This window comes from Balaenoptera physalus (genome assembly GCF_965194825.1).
Source record: "Balaenoptera physalus genome assembly, chromosome: 2".
Classification (NCBI taxonomy): Eukaryota; Metazoa; Chordata; class Mammalia; order Artiodactyla; family Balaenopteridae; genus Balaenoptera; species Balaenoptera physalus.
In genome coordinates this window covers 112,916,400-112,942,678 of record NC_138883.1, presented here as the reverse complement: position 1 = coordinate 112,942,678, position 26,279 = coordinate 112,916,400, and the positions used below count along the sequence as shown (strand labels likewise).

The window sequence follows — 26,279 nt, the reverse complement described above, 5'->3', positions numbered from 1 at the left end:
AAATGTTTTGTTCTTGTTCGGGCATCAGGATTTTTTAAAGCGCTCCAGATTACTCTGATGTACATGCAGGGTTGAAGTGATGAGAAGGCAAAAGGATGTCAGTATGGTCTGCAGCAAGCACAGCCCCTAGGAAAATGATGAAGGGCTGCCTCAAGGGGCTGTGAGGTTGCTTAGCCTGCCCTTCATCCACCTGTACACTTTTTTGGCCCACTCCTGTGACACCTGGACCCCCTCCCTGCATGCCCCACCACTGCCTCACCCCCAGTGGGGGTTTTACAGATCCCGTTCCATCTGGCTCTCCACCTTTCCCTGGGTCCCAGCAGAGCAGCCTTGTACCCCGCCCAACCCCTGCTACTCTCCCTCCTCCTGCAGGTCCCGCCCTGTGGTTCAGATCAATGCCAGCCTCCACTTTGAGCCGTCCAAGATCAACATCTTTCACAGGGATTGCAAACGCAGCGGCAGAGACGCCACCTGCCTGGCCGCCTTCCTCTGCTTCTCACCCGTCTTCTTGGCACCTCATTACCAAACTTCAACAGTTGGTAAATCAAGCCCCTCCCCACTTCCCCAGCTCCAATCTCTCCCCCATGGACTTTGCATTCACTCTGTTTCTAAACCTGGGCTTTTGCTGAAATGGGTTTTAAGTGCCAGGTCACACCTAGAGCCACATTTGATGACTTCTAGATGCCCATTCAATGCTCTGATTCCAGGGGGCAGAGAGGGGATCTCATGCCACGGTGAGGATGGCAGTGAGCAGTGGTGACCAACGTGGGAGAGGTTGGGGAAGAAGGAAATAGTCAGAGACAGTGTTTGGATCAGAACAGGGGACTGGAAGCAGTGGAACAGTCTGGGGTGTGGAAGCTGTGAAGTCAGATTCAGAGAAAGAGTCAGACACAGGAGGGGGAGCTAGTAACCAGGGGGTCAGGCAGATGAAGACCCGAGTAGCAGTGGTCATTGCTCAGAGTAGGCGTGAGTCCACAGCGGGGCAGTTTCCTTCTGAGGGTCCATCACTCCCAGCCAAGGCTGGGATCAGACACCTGCTCATGACAGCCCTGGGCCCAGGCAGCCCCAGCAAGTGGCAGCTACAGGTTCCAGGACCAGGTTAGACCTGTGCAGGAAATTGGGACCACAGAGAGCTTCTCAGCCAAGGAGCAGGACCGACCAGATGATTAAAACACGGGTGTCCCAGAAGGAAGATAAGAACAAAGGCAGGCCTGGGTGGCTGTGTCCTTCTTTTAACTTCTTTCTATGATAGGAGAATGATGCCAAGAACCTGGTGCACCCACAGTGCTGCTGGGGTACCGGAGAAGGGGCTGAGCCTTTCCAGCATTTAGCAAAAGATCAGCCTAGTTGAAGGGGAGGAGGCTGCAGGTCTTAAACCCCAGAACAGCCTTAGGTTTGAGGAGCTGGTGGGCAGGACCTGGCCAGCCCTCCCTAGTGTGATGGGAACTGTCACCTGCAGAGGCTCGGACCCAGACCTGACGGGATCCCAGAGCCAAGGACGAGGCCCGGGAAGGTGATGGGAGAGGTGGAGAGGTGTGTTGACTCCAGGAGTGGCTCAAATGGAAGCATCACACTGACCCCTTGTCCTGTCTCCTCTCCTCTTCCACTGCGTTCACTCTCCCCTCCATCTCTTCCTCTTTCTTTATCCCTTACTGTCACCTCCATCTTCTTTTCTCCTCCTTCTGCCTCCCTCTTCTCTTTAGTTCCTTCCTTTACCCTTTCTCACTGTATCGCTCGCTCTCTGTGTGGGAGTTTCCTGCCTACACTGCACCTTGCGAGGGGAGAGGAGCAGCACTTCCCCTGGCCAGCCTGGAGGGCTTCTGGAGGAGGATGACTTTCCAAAGGCTATTTTTAAAGAGAGGCAAACAGTCTTTGATAGAAATGTGGCTCCACCTCCATGGCTTGCCCTCTCCTTCCTCTAGGCATCAGGTATAACGCCACCATGGATGAGAGGCGGTACACGCCGCGGGCCCACCTGGATGAGGGCGGGGACCGGTACACCAACAGAGCTGCCCTGCTCTCCTCCAGCCAGGAACACTGTGACCGGATCAATTTCCATGTCCTGGTGAGCCAGATGCCCAGCAGCCCCACCCACAGAGCCCAAGCTTCTCCAGGAAGGGGACGGAGCTGGAAGAGGTGCTGCCGTGGGAGAGGCAGAGAGCTCAGCTGGTGCCAGGCTGGTTCTGAGCCCCCAGCAGACCTCAGGAGGCCAGGAAGGGGGCAGTGTCCTGGACCTTGGCCATCCCATACTCATGCCCCAGAGCAAAGACCACTGGGACACACTACTTCCCACCTCACTGTACCCTCCTCTGAAATCTCTTCTTTGCCAGCTCTCAGATGCCCACCATTTCTTAAGCAGGGGGTGAAATTCAAGGAGGGAGGTGCGCTCAATGATGTCTAGCAGAGAGGACGGCGGTCAGCCAGCCGGGGCCATGGCTCAGAAGGAAGGGATAAGCAGGCATCAGCTAATAATGAAGACCAGATAAGGTGGACCAGTGGCATGGACAGGCTTGGGGGGAGGAAGAGAGAGATGCCAGACTGGCAGAAAGGGAGAACCAGTGGGGGCCTGGTGCATCCACCCAGAAACTCCAGACACCCAGCCACAGCTCCAGCCTCGAAGACACAGGCAGGGGACACTCAGAGCCCACCTGACCCCAATAGTCACTGGGCAAAGGTCAGAAAAACAAGAAGTCCTGGTGTCTGTTAATATTGTTGCCCCTCTGATGTGTTTATGGGCTGGTTCTCAAAGTGTGGTCCCCAGACCAGCAGCATCTTCATTACCCGGGAACTTTTTAGAATTTCACGTTCTCAAGCTCCATTCCAGACCTAGTGAATCAGAAAATCTCGGGATGGGACTCAGTGCTTTAACCCCCGCCCCCTCCCAGGGTGGGATTCTGATGCAAGCTCAAGTTTGAAAGTCATTGCCTTAACACAAGGAAGCCACTGGTGTCAAGATTTGGGTTCCATGGTGGGGGGCGGGGGGGATTGGGGGATTTTTTAGGCAGCTCTAAGCATCCCCTGAATTGCCCCTATTTTGTTCAACTTTGTTCATTCATTGGTTTATTAAGCCTTGTCACAGTGCTAGGACTGTGCTAAGAGGCTTTGGAGAGAAGAGGATTGACACACAATCAGATAGTTTGGATGCCACGTAAGTGTGTCAGTAACAGGTCTGAACGGAGTGTGGGGATGAGGTGCTGCCTGGCTTCCTAGAGGCCGGGGTGTTGGGGACACAGGTTCCCAGCCTTGAAGGACGAGCAGGAGTTGGTGAAACATGCAGGCAGAGGGGTTGGCATATGCTGAGCCAAGGGCCCTTTCCAGGAGCAACACTCTCCAGCTGCGGCCCCATCTGGGAGCCTCCGTGCACTCACGGATGTTAAAGCTCCATGGTCACATGCTCAGGGCTGACGAGGCCACTACCCTCCCAGCTTCGGGAGGTAGACGTTCTCTCAGTGGTCCTGGCTATGACACGGATGTTCCCTCTGCCCTCACCCCGTTCTCATCTCCTCCCACACAGGACACCGCTGACTACGTGAAGCCAGTGACCTTCTCGGTCGAGTATTCCCTGGAGGACCCCGACTATGGCCCCATGCTGGACGACGGCTGGCCCACGACCCTCAGAGTCTCGGTACGTCCTGGCCTCCAGGGCAGCAGCTTTGGCACACACCCCACCGCCACCCCTCGCCTCCTCCCAGAAGCCCAGGCTTTGCGACAGGCACAGAGGAGTTCTTCCCCCGCCTCCCCTTCCCACCTCCTGCCCTGCAAATTCCCAGCAGGCTCCTCCCCTCCTTCCTCGCGACTCATGCTGAGCAATTTCTTGAAGGTAAGGACCCGGCCTTCTCCTGTGCAAGGCTCCCGTATCCCCAGCAGAGAGTGAGCCCGGAGTGGGTCCTGAGACTCACAGGACCTGAAGGGACCTTAGTTCTCAATCGCCCACTTCCCTCATTGGCAGACGAGGACGCTGGAGGCCAGAGAGAGTGATTCAACCACTAGAGCCTAGTCTGCGCTGGTTGAATGATCGACTAACAAACAGTCCTCCTAGCCCGCTCCAAGTATTCCAAAAATAAGTAGTTTTAGCCTCATCATTTGCTCTGCACCCCCCAAACCCACCTTTTCTAATCCCTGGCTCTAAGGGCATCAGAATTTTCTGGTATCTAATATTCAGATGCTCCCTGCATCTGCAACTCCATATAAATCCCACACAAAGAAAACGTCAGACAGTTATCCATTCTGCCTGAGCTGTGCTAGGAGAGCAGGCAAAATAAACCCCGGGGATTTAGGAACAACTTTCAAATATACCACAATGCTCTTAAGACCATGACCTACGAGGTCCAGCCTCTGAGCAGTGTCTCTGAGAATTATTGGATTGGCCAAAAAGTTCATTCGGTTAATGAATACATTGTTCAATAAAGTTCTTCGTGAAAGTGAAAAATGTGTCTTTTATTTTTACTTAAAACCAAACAAACTGTTTGGCCAACCCAATATATAGAATCCAGCCAGCAAACAACAATTTCAGAACTACTCACATGCTTGCCTGTATTTCTCCTACGTAAAAGAACTGTGTAGTCAACAGCAAGGCTTCTGAAAATCCCCTCTCTGCTCTCATTCTCCCCCATCAGCCCCCTCAGCTCCTCCCTCTTCCCAGAGCTCCCACATCCTACCACCCACCCCTCAACCTTCACACCTTCCCTCTTCTCCTGATTCTGCATCACAGATGTGTAAGAGAGGCTGTCTGAAAATGCAGTTCAGGAGAGGGGGAGATACTGACCTGGCAAAGCTGGAATCCTTGTTAGTGAGCCAGGAGAGGGGGAAAGCTGGGTACCCTGAATCTTAATATTTTTCCCATCACAGTCATCACAAGGCCACTACAGCAAATGAATGAGTACATGTCACTCATTCTAAAAGCATGTTGAAGCCCATGATGCAGATGAATGTGCAGGGCACTCCCTGCTCTGATGCTGATAATACAGATGCAAGGTGGTGATAAGAGTCATAGGTCAAGTCAAAGTCATAGGTCAAGTCAAAGTCATAGGTCAAGTCAAAGATGGGAGTAAGCTCAGAGGAAGTGTCATCAAGCAGTCAGATGATAGGTCAGGGAGGACTTTCTGGAGGAGGTAGCTTTCCCCTGGACCTTTAGAATAGACGTGAGATGGGGACGATGGGCTTATTCCAGGAAAGCTGACAGCATAGCCAAGGTGTGGACGTGGGAACAAACAGGGTGAAGGGAAGTGTAAAGAAAAAATGAGAAATAGAGCTGAAAAAGTCAGCCTGGGCATATTACCAAGGGCTTTGGATAGCAGCTAAATGTCTAAATATCTTGTTAAAATAGATTTCTAGCCCCCAGCAAATTAGAAACATTCTTCCCATCTCTCTGCTACAAATTCTTATTTAGCTTCTCCTCAATGCCCAGCACTGTTCTAGTACCATAAAATCTTGCCTCTTGGGGAAATGAGCCATTCCATACAGTTGAGTGTAACAGTTGCTTATCACGTTAAATTATCCCTTTTAATCAAGTGGACAGAAATTTTTCTGAAGGTTATTATATAGTTTTCACACTTGAACAGTATGCTGGGCGGGCTGGGGCGTATTTCATCAGAGACGTGAAATCGCCAAGATGAACACGGGTGCTAGAATACAGTGAAGCCCCCAAGGGCTTCCAAAGTGTCTAGAGCTATGTCCTGGCATTGAATGCCTCGCTTTGCCCTCCTTTATATGGCTCTGCTGTCTTCCTTGCTGGCTGCTTCGAGCTGCAAATCCACCACGTGATGGGGAAGCCAAGGGGCAGGCTTGATAGAAACGTGTCTGAAATAAGAGCACGTGGGTCTGAGTGAGGGCCAGGGAGCTCCCCTCTGAGAAGTTAGTGAACATAAGGTATGCCTGGCCTCTGTGACACCTGTTTCCCCTCCCCTGGTTCAGGCTGTGCTCCTGGTGGGGACAGTTTCACTCCTCAGCTCCAGACTTGAACACCTACCTACCTGCTGAGCCCTTCTCCCTGGATGGGCCACAGGCACTTCAAACTCAGTGTGCCCCAAACTGATCCCCTCCACTTAACCCCTCCATTTATAAATGAATGGTGCGGCCACCCTTCCAGACACTCGAAAGGAAACTCGGCCGACATCCAGGACCCTTTTCTCCCTTAGTCCTGATGAACTCCAGGTCCTGCTGCTCTCACCTCTGGGGTTCCTAACCTGTTCCCCACACACACACCCCCACTACCACACCGACACCGTCGTCATCTCTTGCGTGAACATTGCAGCAGCCTCCTTAGTGGTCTCTCTGCCTCTACTCTTGACCCTAACAGTCCATCCACCCACAGCAGCCAGAGGGAGCCTTTGATACGTGGGTCTGGGAGGACACGACCCCAAGACCCTGTTAAGACATGACCCCGCCCATCTCTGCATCTCCTGTACCCCTTACTACAGCAACACTAAATAGCCGTCATTCCCCAAGCTTACCATGCTGCTTCATGCCTCAGGCCCTTTGCACAGACTCGTCCTTCCTCCCAGACTTCCCTCTCCCTCTGGTCCATCCAGCTAACTCAGTCATCCTTTGGAACTCTGACCTACTGTCATTTCTCTGAAGCCTTCTCATCTATGGGCCAAAATAACTGTTTCCTCCTCTCTGCGTCCTCTATTCCTCATACAGATTTTTTTTTTTGCACATTTCACACTATAATTATTTGTTTACACCCTCATCTTCCCCATGAGCTGAGAGCAGAAGCTGTGTCTTCCTCATCCTATATACGCAGTACCAGAGAGCTTGCTCCCCGCAGTAAATGATCAATCAGTGTGGACTGGCACTGGGTAAGTGGGTGTTCTGTGCTAGCAGCTCAGCTGGGGACTGAAAGGGACCTGGGACGAGTTGAGTTTTGAGCCATGTTCTAAAGAAGGGACTGTCTATGCCAAAGCATGAGAAAAAGCAGCATGGTGCTGTGAAAAAGGCAGAAAAAACAAAGCTTGTGTCTAGTGCCGCAGAAAGAGGAGCTGGTGTGCTGTGGAGATAAGGGATGGCCCACAGCAAAGATGGGGGCTGGAAGCTCTGGGTGCCCTATCCAGCCACCCATACCTGCCTCTCCCTGGCCCAGGTACCCTTCTGGAATGGCTGCAATGAGGATGAGCACTGTGTCCCTGACCTCCTGCTGGACGCCCGCAGTGACCTGCCCACAGCCATGTGAGTAGGCTCCTGCCCAGCCCCACACTGACTCCTTTCCCTTCCCCGCTGGTGGATCTAGGCTCCCAGGGCCCTGGATGACAACCCTGCACATGCTTCTCCTGGGCAGCGAGGACCAAGCACTGAACTTGGAGCATGGTTCTAGCTCAGGCTCTGCCTCTAACTCCTGTGTGACCTCAGGCAAATACCTTGCCCTCTCTGGGCCTCAGTGACCTCCTCTGTAAAATGAATACTGTTAGTCTAATCCAACCTCCTCAAACTTTGTTTAGAAAAGGAATCCTTTCTTTGGAGCCTGCACTATAAAACAGATAAAAGGTGGAGACTTGAGGACCTAGAGTTCTTGGTGTTCGTCGTCTAACCCCCAGACTAGATGACTTCTAAGGTCCATGGACTGACCACTTGGGCTCAGTACTAAGGAGATTAGCAGAGGATGAGCAGGATGCTCACAATCCCCTGGAAGAAATAAACTGGCAGGGCTCCCCTGGTGGCACAGTGGTTAAGAATCCGCCTGCCAACGCAGGGGACACGGGTTCGAGCCCTGGTCCGGGGAGGTCCCACATGCTGCGAAGCAACTAAGCCCGTGCACCACAACTACTGAGCCTGCGCTCTAGAGCCCACGTGCCACAACTACTGAAGCCCGCGCGCCACAACTACTGAAGCCCGCGCGCCTAGGGCCCCTGCTCCGCAATAAGAGAAGCCACTGCAATGAGAAGCCTGTGCGCTGCAACTAGAGAAAGCCTGCGTGCAGCAACGAAGACCCAACGCGGCCAAAAATAAATTAAAATAAAATAAATTTATAAAAAAAAAAAAGAAATAAACTGGCAGACAAGGAAAAATACTGATCCTATTTCCAATTTATGTAATATATTTTATAATAATTTATGCTCAGCTTTTATTCAACTATGAAATGATTAGATAGAAGATACATATATAATAAATGGAAATAATACAACACTACTATATATAAAAATAGATAAAAAACAAGGATCCACTGTACAGCACAGGGAACTATATTCAATATCTTATAATAACCTATAAGGGAAAAGAATCTGAGAGAATATATGTGTGTGTGTGTGTATACATATATATATATATATATATATATATATCTATATATACATACATATATATATATATATATCTGAATCACTTTGCTGTACATCTGAAACTAACACAACATTGTAAATCAACTATACTTCAATAAAAATATAAATAATAAAAATAAATAAAAAATAGAAATAGTATACCCAAACCTTGTAGAAGGATGAAGAAGCAAAGATTCTAACCATCTAGGCTAATAATCAGGCTTGTCTCCATATTGAGCTCTGAGCTTCCTGGCAGCCAAAGCCAGAAGGAAAACATGCTGACTGGAGAGGTGATACATGCACAGTGAGGTCTACCCCTTCATTCCCCATTCCATGTGCCTGATTCCTGCTGGTCTCTTTCCCGCAGGGAGTACTGCCAGAGGGTGCTGAGGAAGCCTGCCCAGGACTGCTCTGCGTACACACTGTCCTTTGACACCACGGTTTTCATCATAGAGAGCACACGGCGGCGGGTGGCGGTGGAGGCCCTGCTGGAGAACAAGGGCGAGAACGCCTACAGCACAGTCCTAAATATTTCACAGTCAGCAAACCTGCAGTTTGCCAGCTTGATCCAGAAGGTAAGACCTCGGGCGGCCTGCCTGGCCTGCCTGAGGGGAAGGGCTGAGGCAGGAAAGGAGGGGTCCAGGTAGGGGGCCCGGCTGCACGTTAGAATCACCTGGGAGCTTAAAGGTGCCTGTGTTCAGCCTTCTCCAGGACTTTCTAATTGACGTGGTCTGGGTGGGGCCTGGGTCAGTCCACTTCTAAAGCTGCCCAGGTGATGTCAGTGTGCAGCCTGGGCTGAGAACCATGGGGAGAGGGTGGTCTGAGCCTTTCAGATCATGGAGAGGAACATCCTTCAGCCTGCGCCCTTGGCCCTTGTTAGGGGCGCGCACACACATACACACGCCCGCACGTGTGCACACTATTGCGTACACACCCTCTGCCTACAGTTCATCCTCCAGGCTTTTTCACAACAGTCCTTCTAACAAGAATCAGAACCAATTTCTCCCCACTTTAAAACCTCCCGTCATTCCCAGTTGCTTTCACAACAGATCCTGAACTCCTTGTGGTTGCACTCGAGGCCCTTCCTGCTTCCCCAGCCTCACCTGCCACTTCTGCCCGCACCCCAACACCGGTAGTCCCACTGGCCCCCGCTGTTTCCCAGCGCACCTGCCTTTCACACCAAGGCCCTACCGACCACAGACCCCTGCCTGAGACCCCCTCCCTCATTTCCTGAGAAGCTCCTGCTTCCCCGTGGTAACCCCTTACAACACCTGCTTACATTTCACCCTCACAACAACTCCAGGAGGTGGTGGTGGTCATTGTATCCCCCTTTACAGAGGAGGAAACTGAGGCACAGAGAGGGGTTAAGTGGCCTGAACAGGACCACACAACCAGCGAGCGGCAGAGCGGGATTCCCACCCAGCAGCTGGCTCCTGAGCCCACGCTTCACGAGAGAGCATGGTCCCCACGCCACACTCTCTGGGGTGGCTTCCTGAAGCCCCAAAAGGCCACACAGGGCCCCCCGGCCCTCACAGCTCCCTGGCACAGCCCTATGCGTGCTCTGTGGAAATCATCAGTGTCCGAGCGCTGCCCCGTTGTAACCCTGAACTCCCAGAGGGCGAGTGCCCTGTCTCAGCCACATCTGTCCCCAGGGCTGGGCACGGAGAAGTCCCTCAAGACATGTCTGTTGAATAAACCTAGGACGTCGTTGTCGTGTGTGTACCGGGGGGTCCCAGGTCCCCGCAAACACAATCTCTGTCCTCACAGATCTCCGTGTCCGCCTGGAGCCTGGGGGGCAGCATAGGAGAGCCAGCAGGGCCCTTCTGTCCTCACCTCCACCACCCCTTCCTCACTGGACTGGGGAGAGGCAGGATGGGCCCCTCCTCAGACACACACACACACACACACACACACACGCACGCGCGCGCGTGCTGTTCCTATAGCCAGAAGGGGAAGCTGAGTGGAGTGAGGCCCCCGAGAAAAGAGGGGGGCTGCCTGCCGTGTCCTCCCTTCCCCCTCGGGGGGCCCCCAGTGTCCTCAAACAGACTTCAAGTTCAGTGCAGAGGACCTGAAGGAGGGGCTGTCAGTGCAAAGTCAGTCCCTCTGTCAGGCCCAGGTCCTGTTCCACGGCCCAGAGTGAAGACGAGCAGCCCACCTGATGGTCTTTCAAAGGCCTCTCCTCCCAGAGGTTTTGTGTCTGTTTGGCTTTAGGGTATTTAGGGGAAACTGAGCCCCAAACCTGCATCCATCTCTTCCTGCTTCCCTGGCCCTGACTTTCCAAGACCAATCTCGTGCCTGTTCATAACCCTAGGGGGAAGGAATCATGGAATTTTGTTTCTGTGACGCAGAAGGGCTTTGGAAACGTGTTCTGTGAAAGGCCGTATCCGTACACACACACAGGCGCGTGAGCACACACACGTGTAGGGCTAGCCTGCAGCCTGGCTCCTTCACCGCCCGCCGTCCATCCCCAGCCCAGGAGATGCTCACAGCTGGAGCTCAGCACACCCTCCTTCCTCTCCCCGCCCCCTACCCTCCAACAAAGGGACCTCTAGCGGAGGAAGCCACTTGCTGGTGGTCTGCGCTAGTCACCTCCCGTCTCTGGGGCTCAGTGACCCCACCTGTAAGCTGGATGATAAGTCCCGCCTCTGGGATTGATCCAGAGAGGATGACAAAGCATATCCGTGAGTGCCTGCCCACTCGCTCCACGACCCGGCACCACTGAGCCAGTCCCCCGCCCCTGCACCGGGCCCCCACCATGCTTTCCGCACCCAGAACCAAGCCACACCCGAGCCTCCAGGGCCCCTGTGGTCCCAGGATCTGCGGCCTGTGCTGCAGCTTCAGCCTGGGCAGTTGGGGGGCTGGGGGCAAGGGTGGCCCCCACACCCGGGTCTCGGGCCCCACCTAACTGGTGCCCGTGATGCCCCCATCGCCCCAGGACGACTCAGACGGCAACATCGAGTGTGTGAACGAGGAGAAGAGGCTCCACAAGAAAGTCTGCAACGTCAGCTACCCCTTCTTCCGGGCCAAGGCCAAGGTTGGGGCTGGGGTGGTGTGGGGAGGGACCCACGTGGGGAGGGACCGGGGTGGGTCGGGGAGGCACAGGGGAGGCAAGAGAAGTGGAAGGGAACAGAGCGGAGGACTGAGGAGGGATGGAGAGGCCTGAGGGCGCCTTTTAAGCAGGTTAGTTTTTTCTCCCATGAAATGACCTTCAAGTGACCTAATTAGCCAGCCATCCCCAGGGCTGACAGCGCACCCCAGGAGAGCACCAGGACCCTCACCTCAGGGGGAATCCTACCACTCCCACCCACCGCTCTCCCACCTCCTCTTGGCCATTTACCCCACTGTCCTTTATCCTAACCCGTTTTTAAAATGTCCAGCCTCTGTCATGGTGCTGTGCCTGGGGAGAGATGGGAAGAAAAATGAACGTTTGTTGAGCACCTACCATGTGCTTAAAAGTACATGTGAAAAGAGTGTAGGGATGGGAGAGGTAGACTCCAGACTGTGGGGACGTTTGCCCATCACCCCCGGGCAGTAGGCAGCCCCTGAAGGTTCTAGAGCAAGAGGAGACCTGACTGAGGCCGAGCTGCTTGTAGAGCGGGAACCAGACAGAGGGGCGCTTGAGGCAGGGGCCACCTAGAGAGCAGCAGTGTGTTCCCAGGAGCAAGGTCTGCAAGGCTGGGGGAAGGGGAGGAGAGGGGGAGGGGGATTAGGGCTCCTGACAAAAGAACCTCCCCAGTGCGACAAAAGTCAAGATTGTGGGTTTTGAGGTGAGGCGCTGGCCACCCAGGAGCTCTTGGGTGAAGACCCAGGGGGAGCAGCACACAGCCCAAGCTTCCCCACCCGACCCTGCGGCCGCTCAGGAAGTAGCCATCCCCCACCCACCGCACCCCACCCCTGCCACCAGGTCTCCTTGGGAAACCCTGTGAGGGTCAGACCTGGGAAGAGCACGAGAGGTCTATGCAAAGCCCCAGGAGCGCCACCAGGTGGGGCAGAAGGTAGCAAAGAGGGTCAGATGTCAAAGGGCACAGTCAGGGGACCCAGGCCCTACTCCTGGGTGAAGGCCAAGGGAAGCACCAGGACCTGGGCCGTCAGAGCGGTGGGAGGGCCGCTGGACAAGGAGACAGGTGTGTGTGACTAGCCTCTGGGTAGCCGGGACAGCCTTCACCCTTCTCCAGGCCTCACACCTGTTCACACACAAGAACGGGGGGTGCATGAGGGGGTCTTATCACTAGATTCTGGCCCCCACTTCCTGTGATGCATGTTGATGGCCATCTCCCCTTCCCACCATCAAATGCCCCCCAGAAATTCCTGCAGAAAGAGTCTGAAGTTGGATTTGCTGCCTTCTGGTTGCCTGTAGTTAAAAACAAAAAGGGAGGGGGCAGAGGACTGGCCTCACAGCCAAGAAGCCCCAGAAGGGGAGCTGTTGACCTTGGCTGCGTTCCCGCTACGGCCCCTGAGCTCAGCTCACATTACTCCAGCACCTGGTCCTCCCTCCCCAAGCCCATTCCCTGACAGCAGGGCCCACCAAAAGGGCAGGGGTTGGGAGGGGCGGGCCAGGGCTGGTGTGGGCAGTGCTCAGACAGGCAGTTCCCAGCCAGCCTGGCTCCAGCGACTTCTTCCTTGTAGGTGGCTTTCCGTCTGGATTTCGAGTTCAGCAAATCCGTCTTCCTGCACCACATGGAGATCCAGCTCACAGCGGGCAGGTCAGGGCTTGCCCGCTCCGTCTCCCTCCCTGCTCGCTACTCCTGGGCCCTGTTCTGCTGCTGGGAACTGCCCCTCCCCACACCAAATCCCCCGCCAAGCCTTGTCCGTCGCTGCCCTGCCTGGGTGGGCCCTGGGTCAGTCCCCAAGTGCGGGCCAACCTGCTGCCCGCTGTGCTGCTGCCATTCTTCGTTCTTGGGCAGCTTGGATATAAATAATAATACCCTCAGCTTTCTACAGCATTTTATATAGCAATTATTTAAAAGCCCTACAGTTATAAAGTACTATGCATGTAATATCTCAGTCAGTCCTCACAGCAGCCCCTTAAGACAGGCAAAGCAGGGCTTATTCCCCACTCCACCCCACCTCCCAAGTTACAAGTAAGAAAAGGAAAGCTCAGAGAGGTTGAGTGAATTTCCCAACAACACACAGCATGTAAATAGTACAGCTGGGAGCTAACTAGTTTTCCTACTCCTTATCCAGTGCTCTTTATGTCCTGGTCACTTCTCTCCCCTTGGAAACTTCCAATTTTAAAAGACCTTTCCTTACTCTATGTGGGTCTGTCTGTCTGTCTCTCAGGCCTCCCTGAGGCAGCTTGCTGTAGGTTGACACCGTGAATCGCCCATGTCAGTAATAAACACACGGAGGCGAGGAGGAATTCTGGCTGCTCTGGAGCCTTATAAACCCTCCTGAGAACTTCTCCACACTGAGAAATAAACACTGCAGGCAAACTGAGCACCAACATTCCAACACACACACATATGTGCAAACCAGTCAGCAGTCACGGGAGTGCTGGGGATCAACACAGCAGCATGTGCGTGCATCCAGGTATAGTTAGCCAAACTGTGCACTCTGGTGGAATTCTCACTTGACATGAGGCGAAGTTTGTAAGATGTGTTGATATCTTAAGGCCTCCCTCTTAGAAAGCAGTCTGTTCTCACAGGGCAATGAACGCCCTTGCCTGCAGTGTCCTTGGCAGTGTGGGTGTTGGCGGGTGTTTGTGAGTTAGGCATATGTAGGCAGGGGACACTGGGCATCTGTGTGTGTCTGGTCTCCCTTTTCTAACTAAGCACCTATCTGGGGTAAGGTTTCCAAAGGAAATCAAACAGTGTATGTAATGAGCAGAAATCATACCTTTTTTATGTCTAAATGATCTGCTCCGGTAGTTCACGGTGCTCAGAAGTGAAGGGAAGCATATTCAACAAAACTTCCTCTAATGCCTCTGAATTTCACTCTCCGGCCTTTTCAAGTCAGCATAGCCCCCATGGGAGCTGGCCCACCCCTAGTCAGCTTGGGGGGGTCGGCTCAAGGGTCAGTAAACGCTCTGCTGTGAATTCCTCATGCTCTTCCCCTCTCTTGGGCAGACCCTTGCCCTGGAGGCGTCATCTCCCGGGGCGGGGGGCGGGGGGTAGGTAGCACAGGATGTGCCCCTCTGACAGATGAGAAGGGCACACAGGCCGCTGTGACCAAGCTGGCGCCGTCCTCCCAGCCTCCAGCCCAGATGTGCTGCACCCAGAAAGAGGGCAGGGAAAGCTGAGGTCTCCAGGTCCCCTGCCTCTCCGGCCCTTCCCCTCCCAGGAGACACCTCTGATGACCCCCTGGCTGGCTGCTCTGGTGCAGCAGACCTAGACGCCCCAGGATGCTCCTTCTCAGCCTGACTTGGATCCCTCCTGCTGCCCTGAGCTGGGTGGAGGGAGGGCTGCCCCTTCCTGACCACAGGCGCTGCCGCCTCTCCTTGCAGTGACAGTGACGAGGAAGAGAGCACCAAGGAAGACAACACGGCCCTCCTGCGCTTGCACCTCAAGTATGAGGCTGACGTGCTCTTCACCAGGTGGGTCGCGGCCGCAGGGCCCTCATGCTGAGGGACTATGGGATGCAGTTGGGTATGCCCCTGAGAGTGCACCGCCCTCGTCCATGGAGGGGAGGTGGTGTCAACATGGGGGAGGAAGAGATACAGACCTGGTCCCCAGGGAGCTCCCCGCAGTGGGGGAGGGGGAGGGCTGGAGCAGCAGGCAGTATCCACCCCAGGTGCAGGCTATAAGCGGAGGCATGGTCTGCAGAGAATTTTAAAATAGTAAAACCTGTTAAAAAGTCCATCTGCATTTCATTACCACCTTGCACTAGCAATTCTAAATAGCATCAGTGAGAAAATGCTCCTTCCTGCAGGGCAGACTGCTCCCACCGCCCACCCACCTCAGTCTGCCAGTGGTCCCCAGTGTGCCCCGTGAGAGCTCCCAGGAGGGCGGAGAAGTCAGAAGGTAACAACAGACAGAAAGTTTAGGCCCTCCCACGGCCACCACTAGAGGCTGGAACGGTGCACAGTGGGCAAGTTCATGATCAAAAGAGGCCATGCCCCTGGGCAGGAGGCGAGGGCAGGGGTGGCAAATAACTTGCTCTTCTGGCTCATGGCCACACACGAGGCAGACATTGCTAATTGATCTCAGAGTTTATTCCTGCTGAGCCTCAGAATCCTTCCCAACACAGCACTCCCAATGGACACAAGAGGAAACGTATTCGCTGTGGTCTAGGGGGAGGCGGGCTCATGCCCACACCCTCTTTCGTTCGTTTATCCATCTAGCCCACACTGACTGAGCTCATGGCGGCCCTGTCCTCTGTCCCTGCAGGAGCAGCAGCCTGAGCCACTACGAGGTCAAGCCCAACAGCTCGCTGGAGAGATACCATGGCATTGGGCCTCCCTTCAACTGTGTTTTCAAGGTTAGTCTGGAAGGGAGTCAAGCAGACAGCGAAAGACAGGAGCTGAGGATCCCCCATCTGGGAGGGGAGGAATCTGGAATCATTGCTAGCGCCTGGGGTTCAGCCTCAACCCTGCCACCCATTCACTGTGTGACTTTAGGCAAGTCCCTTCCCTTCTCTGGGGCTCTCAGTCCTCATCTGGAAAATTATGGGGCTGAACTGGGAGGATGTGTCAGTGAAGATTAGGTGTAGCTGCTTATAATTTTTAAAGTATGAAAAAAAACAGTGGTCTAAATACCCTGGGGTTTATTCTCTCCCATAAAAGAAGTCCAGAGTTGGTAGCTTTACAGAGTTATCCGGGATTGGGTCTCCTTGTGTCTGTTCCATCATCCTCAACATGCAATTATCAGCCTATCAAGTTCACCTCATAGTCCAAGGTGGCTGCAGCTCCAGCCATCACGTTCTCATTCCAGGAAGAAGGAAGGGGAGAAGAGCAGACCAGACCCCTGCCTACTAAGAAACCTCCTTGGCAGTTCCTTGCACTTCCAGTTACTTCTCATTGTCCAAAACGGTGTGATTCAGCTGTAAGGGAGGCTAGGAAATATGCCTTTTTGTCTTGCTTTCTGTCACTAAGGAAGGAGGGAGAAGGAGAATTAGGAAGCAGTTTAGAGTCTCTGCCACGATGTGCCCCAAGATCTCCCCAGCCCTGAACTGCTGAGTGAGAATTGGGAGCAGGTAGATGGCTGGAAACATGCAGATGCCTCAATGGCTCATCCAAGAGAGATTTAGTAACCTGCCCAAGGCCACACAGCTCATCTGTGGCGGCAGCCCCAGGTTATGTGCTCAGGCTTTCTGATTCCAAAGCCCTATTTGTGATCACCGTGGCTCTGACACCAAATGTGTCACGGCTAGAATGTGAACCAGCACACACTCACTATTTACATCCTGCATCAGTTACTGATTATTTCTCACAAGAAAGGAATTGCTGTCACCCTCTCCACCCCGACCTCTGTCCAGGGAGGCCACCAGCACCACAGCCAAGAGAGGGTGAAAAGGGAAGTAACCCTTGCTGTCAGCCTCGTGGCCCCCTAGTGACCCATCCTCAGCCTCCAGGAGCCCATCCCTTTCAGCTTTCATGCAGTTTCATCTTGTAGCCCCCTGCCAAGATCTGGAAGAGCTTTGGAGCATCTACAGTGAAAAAGCCAGGGGGCTTGAAGGGGCCTGGCTGGGGGGATCGCCCCCGTGAGCCTCGTCCTCCACCCCCCAACTGCTGCTGGGTGTACTGACACCTCCCCCCCTCTGGCCACAGATCCAAAACTTGGGCTTGTTCCCCATCCACGGGGTGATGATGAAGTTCACTGTTCCCATCGCAACCAGGGGCGGCAACCGGCTGCTGCTGCTGAAGGGCTTCTTCGCTGACCAGGTACCCATGTCCTGGGGGGCCAGCACAGGGAAGGGGACAAACATATCCCTAGGTGTGCCCCCAAGTCCCCAGACCTCAGCTCCTTCTCCCGAGCCCAGGGCCAGCTGGGCCTTCTCTGGGCAGAGGAGGAGAGACGACCGTGTCTGGGACGCCGAGTCTGCCAGTGCTGGGGGTGAGGCTGGTTGCGTGTGTCCTTGTGCAGGCGAACACGTCCTGTAACATCTGGGGGAACAGCACTGAGTACCGGCATGCCCCGACGGAGGAGGACTTGAGTCGTGCCCCACAGCTGGTGAGTGTCCCCCGTGCCAGGAGCCCCAAGGGACAAGGAGAGGGGGCTGCCTGAGCTCCTTGTTCAGTAGTTTGTCCAGAAGAGCTTGTTGAGCACCTCTATGTCCCAACCTCAAACCGAAAGGACACAGAATAAAGAAAAGATACTTCTTGCCCTTAGTGAGCTCGCCATCTCACAGGAGACATGGGATTGAGTGTAAAGAAGCCAGGTAGCGAGGCTGGGATACATGGGGCAGTGGAGCAGACAACCTCCAGTAGAGAAGCAGGGGTCGTGGACTTGCCCCTGTGCCTAAAAGTGCCGGTAGGATACGGACAAGCAGAGGAAGGAGGAAGGAGCCAGACCACACGGGGCTTGTACTAGAGACACTGACCACATCAGCTGCGGCCTCCCTGCCCCCAGAGATGGAAGGCAGCCCAGCTCCCACTCCTGAGGCCCTCCCCAAGGCACCTGCTAGTGTCCAGGTTTCTGTTCCCAGGGCTGCCTCTGTCCCCACATACCAATTTCTGAGCATGCCTTCACTATTCCTTACCCAAATAAAAATCTTAGCTATTTTCATTTTGATCATTTTCAAGTGCCTCACACAAAGCATCTCTGGAGTGTAGTGCACTTTACTGAAGACTTGAACTTGGGTGGGGTGAGGTGGCTGTGAGGGAGCAACACAAATAAGTTTAACCTAATAAGTCCTAATTATTTGATGATTTGTTTGGGTTTTCTATTAGGACAGTATCATCTGCAAGTAATGATAGTTTTAGTTTTACCACTCAATCCTTTTAAATTGTTTTTCTTGTCTTATTGCTCTGGCTATAAAGGCAATGGTAAGCAGAAATGATGACTGTCTTGTCTTGATCCTGCTTTTAAAGGGATTATTTTTAATTTTTCATTATTAAATGTGATACTTGCCACAGGCTTTTTTTTTTTAATGTATATATTTATTTATTTATTTATTTATTTATTTATTTATTTATTTATTTTTGGCTGTGTTGGGCCTTCGTTTCTGTGCGAGGGCTTTCTCTAGTTGCGGCGAGTGGGGGCCACTCTTCATTGCGGTGCACGGGCCTCTCACTATCGCGGCCTCTCTTGTTGCGGAGCACAGGCTCCAGACGCGCAGGCTCAGTAGTTGTGGCTCACGGGCCCAGTTGCTCCGTGGCATGTGGGATCTTCCCAGACCAGGGCTCGAACCCGTGTCCCCTGCATTGGCAGGCAGATTCTCAACCACTGTGCCACCAGGGAAGCCCCAGCCACAGGTTTTTTAAAATAAGCACCCTTATTCAGATTCAGGACGTTCCCTGGGAGTTTTTATCATAAACAGAAGTTGGATTTCATAAAAGGCTTTTTTCTGCATCTGTTGCAGTAATACTATCATTTTCCCTTTAATGCGTTTGCATGGTGATGACATTTATAGGCGCCCTAACGTTGACCCAAAGTTCTGTTCCTGAAATACACCCAGATATGCACAACTTCAAGTGGAGCATCGGATATACCGTCCTTACCTTGTCCTCCAGCCAGCCCCTGGCAGCCCCAGCCCATGTGTCCCCCCACCCCCATCCCCTTCCTTCTTCCTTGTCCTCTGCCCCTCCTACCTCAGGAACAAAACCCCACTTGGTCAAGCTGGGCAGCTGAGCCATCTCTCTGGTGGCCAAGCCCCTGCTCACCCTGAGACCCACCTTCTCTTTCAGAATCACAGCAACGCTGATGTAGTTTCCATCAACTGCAACGTGAGGCTGGCCCCCAACCAGGAAATCAGTTTCCATCTGCTGGGGAACCTGTGGTTGAGGTCCCTAAAAGCAGTAAGTAGAGCCCCGGGGGGCCAGGCTGGAGGAGGCAGGTGCTGGGGTGCCTCCCCCGGGGGAGGGGCCAGAACCTGACAAGGCCTCTGATTACACAGCTCAAGTACAAGTTGATGAGAATCACGGTCCACGCAGCCTTGCAGAGGCAGTTCCACAGCCCTTTCATCTTCCGCGAGGAGGATCCCAGCCGCCAGGTGAGCACTGGGAACCCTGCAGACCCGGGCCCCGGCCAGGCCAGCTTGGGGAAGGGTCGCCCCTTCCCCGAGAGTTTTCCTACTCCCCTTGCAGGAGAGAGATGGACAGGCCTGCCAGCAGTTAATGCAGCATCAGAGGCGAGGGAAAATCGAGACAAACAGGCTGTTAGGGGCAAAAATGGGGAGCACAGGGCCAGAAATAGGCATTGGCGCTGTCCCTCGGGGGCACCAAGCGCTGCACCTCAACAGCCCCCGGAGGCGAGGAAGGAGGGACACCTGCGTGTTTTACACTAGAGGAAGCTGAAGTGCCGCCCAGGCCTGCCTGCCTGCCCACCTGCCTCAGGGCGGCGAGGCTGGGTCTTGGCAGGCTGGCAGCCTAGAACGGCCAGCCAACCCTCCCCTGCCCATCCATCCGTGCCTCAAATCTAATGAATGAAGTCTGCTGCGAACTGAAATTGTGAAGACCGAGGGATTCGAGCTGTCTCTGAATCGGAACTCTTTTTGAATTGAGTAAAACTAGACTGTCGCACATCAGACTGGCTTGAATCAGGGTCCAGGAAAGGGGTAAGGCTCCATGTGGTGCTCTCTGGGAAAATGAGAAATTGGGTCTTGAAAAAAAAGGCGGCTCCTCTGGAAGGAGCTGGGCGTCTCGGGCGTGGGACGCTGCTGCCCTCCACTGGCCACATCCCCAACCCTGGCCTGGGCTCCGGGTGAGCGTCCTGTACCAGATGCGCAGTCACCCACCAGCCCTACCCCAGGAGATGCTGGAGAGCAAAATGGGCCTGGTCAGGAAGCCAGACCTCCATAAAACACAAACGTCGATCCCAATCAGCGTGTGGGTGTGCCAGGCAGAGGGGGAGCCGGCACAGAAGCCCGAAGCAGCATTCAGCAGGTCCACCCGAGGAGCTGTGTTATTTGTTCGTTCTGCAGCATTTGTCGGGTGTTCATCCTGTGACTCAGGCTCAGCCCCCAGATGAATTAGGCAGACAAGGGGGCGAGGACAACGAAGTGTGGGTGCAGTCTGGGGGAGAGCACAGGTGCTGGCATGGGGGTTGGTCAGAGCAAGCCATGTCCAGGGAAGGCTTTCTGGAGGAGACGGTCCACTTGACCTGAATCTTGAGAGACATGTGGGAATTTTCCAGGCAATCAAGCGAGAAGAGGCATGGTACAGACACCCCGCGCACACACACAAACCACCCCTTTCTCCACACTAGTCCATTTGTCATTTACTAGTTTGAGTGATTTCTCCTTCCACTCCCACTTCCCACCCCCCAAAACCCCTCTTATACTCTCTGGATGCCTCACTTCTCTTAAAAAGCCAGCAACCCAGAATTTAAGCCCCTGTTGCCTTGGCTCTGTGCGAGGTGCTGGTGTGGGAAGGCAGAGCCAGGTCCCAGCCTTCAGGGATGGAAAGAGCATAGAAGGGACCTGCTGTTGGTGGAGCCCTACCTATGTGACAGGCACCGTAACAGACACTTCCCACGTTACCCGGCTTACTCCTCACAGCACTGTGAAGGGCATCCCCACGTCCATTTTTCAGATATGGAAACGGAGGCTGTGTGAGGTAAGGCGGAAGGGGAGCAGGCTTGCCTCAAGGTGAATAGAGAGTCAGTGGCCAAGCTGGGCTCCGCCATGCTGTCGTGGGGTGCGTTCATTCAGGCTTTCAGCACGTTAACTGAGCTCCCGCTCCTTCCCAGGCGCTGTTCCAGGCACTGAGGGTAGAGCAGTGAGCAAAATAGAAAAAGCCCCTGCTCTCCCTGGAGCTGACACTCTAGACGGGGGTGGGGGGAAGAGTCAATGAACATAAACACATACGATGTCAGTGGTGATAAGGTCTGCCCAGAAAAACGCAGGCGTGTAAGGGTGGAGACGATTGGGTGCTATTTTATACAGGGAGACTGGGGAAAGCCTATAAGGGGACAGCAGACAGAGACTAGAAGAAATACAGTGGTGTCATGCAGCGAAGGGGGTTGGGGAAGCCCCACCAGCAGAAGGAACAGCGATGCAAAGCCCCAGCAGCAGGCGTGTGCTGGGCGCGTTGGCAGCCGGGTGGCTGAGGGCTGGAGTAGAGAGAGCAAGGGGCAGAGCAGGAGATGAGGCCGGCGAGTTAAGCAGGGCCGGAGGGTGCAGGGCCTTGCAGGCCAGTACAGGGACTCTGTTTTTCACTCTGGGCAAGATGGGAAAACCTGGAGGACGGAGCAGAGCAGAGAATAAATCCCCTGCCTCTGGCTACTATTCCAAGAACAGACTGTAGGGGGCGAGACACAAGCAGAAGGGGCAGCTAGGCGGCTGCTACGGTCTCCGGGTGGAAGATGAGGGCGCTCAGTCCAAAGAGGTAGCCTTGGAGGTGGCAGGAGTGGCCACATTCTGGGTGTTTCAAAGGTAGAGCAGATAGACTTTGCCGGAGTCCACGTGGGTGTGAAAGTGAGAGTCAGTGACCAATACAAGAAGCAAGAGCAAGGAAGGACAAGGCTGCCATTTGCTTTGAGGGGAAGGATGTTGAAGGAACAGGTTTGAGGGTGAGGAGTGAGATCAGAAGTTTATCTGGGGACCTGTCAAAGATGCCAGGCAGGCCGAGGAGACAGCTGGATATGAGTCTGGAATGCAGTGGAGAGTCCGGGTAGAAGGTAGCAATGTGAAAGCATCAGGCATAAAGATGGTTACGGCCCTAGGACTGAGTGAGCTTCCCGGGGGCTGCGTTAGGGCTCTCACGGCCTGGGCACTTTTGCTTTCAGGGCCTTACTCCATAAACAAGATTTTTTTTAAAAAAGTATTATTTTCTGACTTGGTCTGTATAAAGACAAATATAATCCACACAAGATTATATTTTTTGATTCTAACTTTAAAAGAAATTAGAACATTTCTGTGGGCCCCTAAAAGCACCATGGACCCTGGGCGCCGTGCCCACGGTGCCTACTCCATAAGTTAGCCTCGAGCTCACCAGAGCCATGAGACACACCAACATTTAGGAATCAGCAAAGAGAGCAAGAAAGAGTGGCCCATGTGGTAGAAGGAGAAAGCAGGGAGAGCGGAGTGGCCCCAGGCCCAAGGCAGAAAGCGTCTCAAAGAGGACGTGGGATCACTTGGTCACTTAAGTCAGGTGTCCGCTGCGCCAGGGCTGGGAGCTCTGAGGCCTCTCAGCAGGCTGGTGCCACCCATCCCTTCAGCATCTCCCTGAAGAAGGGGATGCAGCTCTCCCACCAGGTGCTAGCTGTCTCCTACCCTCCTGCACCACCCCAGGCTGCCACCTGGGCCCCAGAACAGTAGCACTGTTGACCTGGCCTCACCCCTCACCTTGCAGATCACATTTGAGATCTCCAAGCAAGAGGACTCACAGATCCCCATCTGGATCATCGTGGGCAGCTCCCTGGGGGGCCTCCTGCTGCTGGCGCTGCTGGTCCTGGCACTGTGGAAGGTGAGGGCCCCCGCAGGGTGCGGGTGGGGGGCAGCATCCCGGCTGTCCGGGCCTGGGGCCTCCGCCTCTGAGCTCTGTGGCCAGTCCCCATGTTCTCCTCCGCGTGGGAGCTGGGGCCCACCCAGCCTCTTCCCCAGAGCTTACCGACTCCTCACCACAGCAGGCAGACGGGCTAGGGCCACCAGAGGGTACTCAGCCTACGGTTCCAACCCCTTTGTGGGTCCCTCTGAGAACCTGATGAAAGCTAGGCTTCCTCTGATCAGAAAAAAAGCAAGCACATGCAACCACAAAATTTCTCCAACAATGTCAGGCTGTTAAGAAGTCCCCCCAAAGCCCTTCTCTATCTCTGAGCCTCAGGCTAAGAACCCCTGGTCTCAACCTCCTCCTATTATAGATGAGGTGAAGGAGGCCCAGAGAGGGGTGTTGACTAAGGCAGCGTCACACAGCATGACTGCTTGCCTCTTGACACAGGCTCCATCCACTTGGTTCCAGCCTCCCTGTCAGCAGTTAAGTGGCCCGTTGTGCAGCCTGGCAGTGGTAGGGGAGATATGCAGCGTGAGCTGGGGCATTCAGGGAAGGCTTCTGAGGAAAGAAGCCTTAAGAGAGTGAGTGAAGGGAGAGCAGAAAGGGGAGACAGGCCTTGTCCACCCTGCCCATACCTGAGATTTCTCCCTTTGCCTTCCCACAGCTCGGCTTCTTTAAAAGTGCCAAGCGCAGGAGGGAGCCCGGCCTGGACCCCACCCCCAAAGTGTTGGAGTGAGGCTCCGGGGGAGGCTGTGAGTTGATGGGGGCCAGGACGCGGGCCCAGGCAGTGTGCAGGCCCGTGGCCCACCGAGCTGGGGTGGAGAGGACGCCGGCTCGCTTTGCACTTGACCTCATCTCCTGAGAGACCAAGTCTGCTCCCTCTGAAAGGAACTCAAATCAGTTTTAAGAGGGACTGTCCTACTGGGAGCCATGGCACCTCCAACACAGATCCCTAGGGATTTAAAGGGACCACCACCCCCCCCCACGGTACACCCCAAAGCCGCTCCCAGGCTCTATGGGGGCATTTGCTGCCCCCATCACTAAGGTGCTAGAAATTCGTCATCACCCCATGCTCAGAAGAAACCCAGAGAGGAAGACTACAAATGCAAACCCACTCTGCCCTCTCCAGGCCTCTAGTTCCAGTGGGACCTAATGGGACAGCAGATCTGCACTCTGCGCTGTCCTCCCACCCCAACGCTGTCCATGGCTCCCGAGTCACCTCACCCCTTCCCCAGGCCGGAGATAGGTCCCCGGAGCGCCCCCTGCCTGAGGGGCTCAGCGGTGACAGCTGTTGGCCTGGATGAAGACAGACTCTGGGACGCGGAGACTGTGATGGACGGGCAGCTGGGACCTAGGAGACTGGGCACCCACCAAGATGCGGAGGTGGGCGGGCTCTCCCGCATCCCCACCGAGCGTTCACACTGACCACCGCCCACATCCCCTCCCAACGTGCTCTCAGCAGCTGCAGGCCTGCAGCTGCCACCCCTCCTGCTGCTTTTGTTCCTGGGAGCCTGGCGGATGACGCAATCCCCAGGCTCCACGTTCCCACTTCGTCTTCCACCGCAGCCTGTCCCGATGCGATGGCAAGGCTGCAGGCCGTGGGCAGGGGTAGAGGTGGGGGGCCTCCCCTCCCTGCATCACCCCCTCCCTACACACACACACACACACACACACACACACACACACACAGCCTCTCACGGCCTCCCATCCCTCCCTTCCAACCAACCATCACCCATCACCCATGGGGGAGAAGGGCTGGACCAGTGCTGAGGGGTCCTCCCTGGAATGCACTGGATAAAGCCAGTGCAGGAACCCCCAGAGCCTGTGCAACCTTGGTGGCAAATGTCTGATCTGCCAGCCCATGGGGCAAGTGGTACTACCAATGACAGCGCCCCAAGGACAAGAGGCACACCTGGTGCCCAGCCGAGTAATTTATGCCTTAACCTTGTTTTGAGGTAGGAATGAAGGGGGGATACATCAAAGGCATCTGTCCCCTGTCACATAGTACGACCTTTACCGTCGTAAATATTTTAAAGAAATTTTTAAAAATACAGTGTTTAAAAACAACTGAGAGGCTGCCATCCCTTTTGTGGGCAGAGCATGTCCTAGTGAGCCACACTCTTTGAGGACAGGAGGTGGATGAGGGGCTCCCTGCTTCTTTCCCATTGTCTGTAGATGTTTGGAAAGGACTTGTCCACCCTTTGCTCCCTGCAACATCCCCTCCCAGTGGCTGCCTGGTCTGGGATGGACATCTCCAGTGATGGAGCACTCCCTCCCTCTTTCCCTCCCTCCCAAGCCCACCTGTTCCATCTTTGGCCAGTTTAGATAGTTGAAACCCACATGTCACTGTAGCTTCTACCCCTTCGTTCCTGTTCTTTCCTCTCAGGCCTCCCAGATTTCTCTAGGCTGGCATCTCCGTGCTGACTTTCAAACCCTGACTTCTAGTTTCTTCACCTTTACCCACAGACTGCTCTTAAAGTTAGTTGTCTCCATTCTATTCTCATGCCTTTGGAATCCCAAGAAGCCAGTAGAATCTTAGAAATTATTTGGTCCTGTTCCCCCATAGATGAGGACGCTCAGAACCAGAGAAGTTAAGAGAGAGCCCCAGGTTCCACAGCAAAATCCAGACTAATCCCAGGACTGCTGTCTCTCAAGCCAGACTGTCATTCTAGCCCAGCCTTAGAAGGGCTTCGTGAAGGATTAGAAGGAATTGATATGAAGTCACTCGTCACTCTTTATGGGAATATTTTTTCTCAAATGGTGAAACCAAAATCAGAAGGTAACATTTTAAAATCGTATTTCATTTGCGTCATTACCCTCATGAATGGAGTAGTCTGGCTAAAGGAGAATCCATGACCCCGCACCCAAAAGTGCATTGTTTGATCTGGCACCAAGTCTTCTTTCTGTCAAACACCGTCAACTCTGAGAATGCTTTCATGTGAAACCAGACTCTCAGAGATTGGCATTCACGTTTTTAAAATCTGCCATGTGCAGCCACAATGCAGGCCAAACAAAATGCATCTGCAGGTCAGATGCAGCCCAGGGGTCACCGAATTGCAACCTCTGGACTCAGAGGCAGCCTTTATCCCCAGGATGTCATAGTCCCTCCATGTCCTCCCCTACCCTAGACCAAGAACAACTAAATGGTCAAAAGGTGGAAAAAATGGGAGGCTTGTTTGTATCTTCAAGGCCTTCAGCCCTTGTACTGTGTCGCTCTCCTCTCTCTCTTATCAGTTCTCCCTTTCTGAAATTATTTGCTCTGAGGTATAAATGTCCATGACTGGCCTTAAGTGTGCTGCTAGGGCAAGCAGAGAAGATACATTTTACATGGAGCAAAGCTTCATGCTAGAGCAGCATTTCTCAGGCCTGGCTGCACATTAGAATCACCTGGAAGCTTTAAAAGCTACCTATACAAGGGCCCACCCCCGGGAGTCAGACTTAATTGGTTGGGAGAGGGGCCAGGGCATCATTTGTGTTTCAGAGTTCCCCTGGCGACTCCA

General features: G+C 54.1%; 1 protein-coding gene across 2 annotated transcripts in view; it reads left to right on the top strand.

Moving 5' to 3' along the window:
- The window catches only part of ITGA11 (integrin subunit alpha 11), a 127,118-nt gene extending 102,271 nt beyond the window's left edge, over positions 1–24,847 (top strand). Inside the window, exons 16-30 of one of the 2 annotated variants that reach the window (XM_082445119.1) lie at positions 373–539; positions 1,923–2,065; positions 3,515–3,625; positions 7,082–7,167; positions 8,620–8,827; positions 11,188–11,286; positions 12,879–12,955; positions 14,695–14,784; positions 15,578–15,668; positions 16,957–17,070; positions 17,273–17,359; positions 19,036–19,146; positions 19,245–19,340; positions 22,642–22,755; positions 23,909–24,847. In XM_082445119.1, coding sequence (XP_082301245.1) covers positions 373–539; positions 1,923–2,065; positions 3,515–3,625; positions 7,082–7,167; positions 8,620–8,827; positions 11,188–11,286; positions 12,879–12,955; positions 14,695–14,784; positions 15,578–15,668; positions 16,957–17,070; positions 17,273–17,359; positions 19,036–19,146; positions 19,245–19,340; positions 22,642–22,755; positions 23,909–23,932 — 1,618 coding nt within the window. In that variant the 3' untranslated portion in view covers positions 23,933–24,847. Of the gene's footprint in view, positions 1–372; positions 540–1,922; positions 2,066–3,514; positions 3,626–7,081; positions 7,168–8,619; positions 8,828–11,187; positions 11,287–12,878; positions 12,956–14,694; positions 14,785–15,577; positions 15,669–16,956; positions 17,071–17,272; positions 17,360–19,035; positions 19,147–19,244; positions 19,341–22,641; positions 22,756–23,443 lie in introns of both variants that reach the window. The other variant, XM_082445120.1, reaches the window with a different exon arrangement.
- The last annotated feature ends 1,432 nt before the right edge of the window (positions 24,848–26,279 follow it).